Source organism: Pteropus vampyrus, unplaced genomic scaffold (genome assembly GCF_000151845.1).
Source record: "Pteropus vampyrus isolate Shadow unplaced genomic scaffold, Pvam_2.0 Scaffold14640, whole genome shotgun sequence".
NCBI classification, from domain to species: domain Eukaryota; kingdom Metazoa; phylum Chordata; class Mammalia; order Chiroptera; family Pteropodidae; genus Pteropus; species Pteropus vampyrus.
Genome location: NW_011903421.1, coordinates 1 through 2,373, shown reverse-complemented (window position 1 = coordinate 2,373; position 2,373 = coordinate 1). Strand labels below are relative to the sequence as shown.

Below are 2,373 nucleotides of genomic sequence, written 5' to 3'. Positions count from 1 at the left end.
TGCCCCTAGCAGTCACTCAACCCCTCCGCCTCGGCTCAGAGCAGCCCTGGGGGCACCCGCAGGGAGTACAGCGGCATCCTGGTGTCCCCCCCAGTCCTGTCCTGCCCTCGAGTGGGAACCTCTCCCCAACTCAGGCTGCAGACCTGCCAGCTCTGCTGGAAGGGGAACCCCAGGTGGGCTCAGGGCAGGCGCAAGTCACTTAGTTCCAGCCGCTCTCAGATGTAAAATCATTTATCTTTAAAGCCACGTTGCTTGGCACGTGAGCGCGGGGGTCCTGGGATGGGCGGAAGGCAGAAGCAAACCCACCCCCCAGAAAAGGGCTCTTCACCGAGAAGGCGGAGGCAGCCAGTCTCCCCACGTCACTGCCGCTCCAGCAGCCCCACAAACTTGATGATGTCCCGGGCGAGCAGCTCCGGCTCCTCCAAGGCAGCAAAGTGGCCCCCACGGGCCATGTAGGAGTAGGAGATGAGCTTTGGGTACTTGAACTTCAACCACTTTTCTGGGATGTGCAATAACTCACAAGGGAAGGCAGCAAAGCCAGTGGGCACCTGGACCTTCATCCTGGAAGGGACAGAGGTCTCACTGATGCAGTAGGCTGTGGCCTGGTAGCCTGTACCCCACAGCAGCAAGTTCGGAGGCCTTTGGGCAGGGGTCAGCTGGCCCGCCCACAGGGAGCCATAAAGAAAAGGACGGATCCAGGGTTTTAACCATTCCCCTCAATTCCCACCCACTAAGGGCCCTGAGGGTCTTCATATAGGCTTAGGAAAGGGTGCCAGAGAAGTCCCAGGAACTTCGGGGCTCCACCAGGCCAGCATCCTGGCCCTGGGAGAGGCCTGGGGTTCTCTCCGGGAGCTAATTCTAAAGGCAGAGGGATTTCTCAAAACACCCCCGACCTTTAAATCGTGTCCTCATCCTCTGCACCCCGTGCACCCTGCAGGCAAGGCTGTGCTTTTCTGCCATCAAATGCCCTCCCTCGGGTTCAAGACTGGGCTGTGCCCCGCTCCCTGCCTCGGAGGCGGGCTCACCGAAAGGGCTTCTCAGCTGTGAAGTTCTTCCCCATGTTTTCCTTGTAGAAGCGCTGGGAGGAGGTGATGGTGCCCGTCGTCCAGTAGATCATGATATTGGTCAGCAGGTCGTCCAGGGAGAACTTCCTGGGAAAGCAGGACCGAAGGCCACTCTCAGTGCCAAGTGCAGCTGTATGACGAACAAGAGCTGCCCTTTCGAGCTGCGAGCATTTGCCCGTGCCCGTTTGGCGTTCTCGGACCTCGCTGCAAGATCAGGGGTATTGTCCCCATGCCACAGGCAGGGGAGGTTCAAGCCAGAGTCACTGGCTACCATGATGACAGGGGATGCAGAGTGCTGACCACGTATGAGGCCGGCTATGCTGGCTCTCACTGTCATCCTGGGTGGTGTTACCGAAGCCTTCGGCCACCACTGCTACACGTTCCACCCAAGTGAAGGAGCGGGCGAGGTCCCCTGAGGTCACCTGAGCCCAGGGCCTCTGGGCTGGCCACCACTGGAAGTCCAGGAGGTCTGTGAGTGGAATGCTGCATCCCTTGGGTGCCTGCTCCTGGGTCCTCAATACAGGCCATTCCCAGGTGGGCCTGCCCTTGCCAGGCCCCTGCCAGAACCTGCTCTCCAGGCAGCCTTCAGAGTTCTGGACCTGCCCACAGTGCGAGTGTCAAATATCACCCAAGCCTCCCTTGCCGTCCACACCCTGACCACTCTCCCTTGCCTCCTCACTCGGGCGCACTGCAGCTGTCCGCCTGCAACCGCCCCACCGCCCAGGCCTCGTAGGGAGAGGCCCCTCCCTAGGTCGGTCCTCGAATCTCTCTTCTCGCCTGCCTTCTGCGGCCAGTACGGCTGCTCCCAGCATCCCTGGATGCTGCTCGCACTACACCGAGGAGACCGACCCCAGAGCTCCAACAACTGATTCACAGAGTGCAGAGGGAATAATTTCCTTCAACTCGACCCCTCACCTGAGCTCCAGATCTGAGAGTCAGGTTACCGAGTGGGCGTCTCCTGCCAGCATATCCTGCCAGCATCTCCCGCTCAGCATGTCCGTGACCCGCATGCGCTCAGCATCTCTCCTGAGCCCCTCCCGACACCACATACACACATCCATGCTAGTGCACTCATACGCGTGCACGTGAAGCCACACACACACACACACACACGCACACACCCACACGCGCTCCCCTCCTCACCCTCTGTTCCCTGCTTGGTAAGTGGCATCTCCATGCCCTGGCAGCACAGTTAGGAACCTCAGTCCCTGTGGACACTTCTCTTTCCCTGTCCCTGGCTGTCTTCACTCCTCACCCCATCCTCGTCCCCAGCGAGGCCCTGCTGCCTGGGTTAAAGCACATTTGCTGC

At 60.2% G+C, this 2,373-nt stretch overlaps 1 protein-coding gene across 1 annotated transcript; it reads right to left on the bottom strand.

The window, feature by feature from the left end:
- Nucleotides 1–215: 215 nt before the first annotated feature.
- On the bottom strand, nucleotides 216–1,175 carry LOC105310881 (epoxide hydrolase 1-like). The gene is made up of 2 exons (XM_011386971.2): nucleotides 1,026–1,175; nucleotides 216–561 (listed from the first exon to the last, which is right to left on the bottom strand). The coding sequence occupies exons 1-2, from the start codon at nucleotides 1,115–1,117 to the stop codon at nucleotides 360–362; spliced, it is 294 nt and encodes a 97-aa protein (XP_011385273.1). The 5' UTR covers nucleotides 1,118–1,175; the 3' UTR covers nucleotides 216–359.
- Nucleotides 1,176–2,373: the final 1,198 nt, after the last annotated feature.

Excerpts from the sequence above, each read along its gene's own strand:
- LOC105310881 (XM_011386971.2), bottom strand. The coding sequence starts at position 1,117 with ATGATCTACTGGACGACGGGCACCATCACCTCCTCCCAGCGCTTCTAC. Across the intron at positions 562-1,025 it reads ACAGCTGAGAAGCCCTTTCG|GATGAAGGTCCAGGTGCCCA; the intron begins GTGAGCCCGCCT and ends TGTCCCTTCCAG.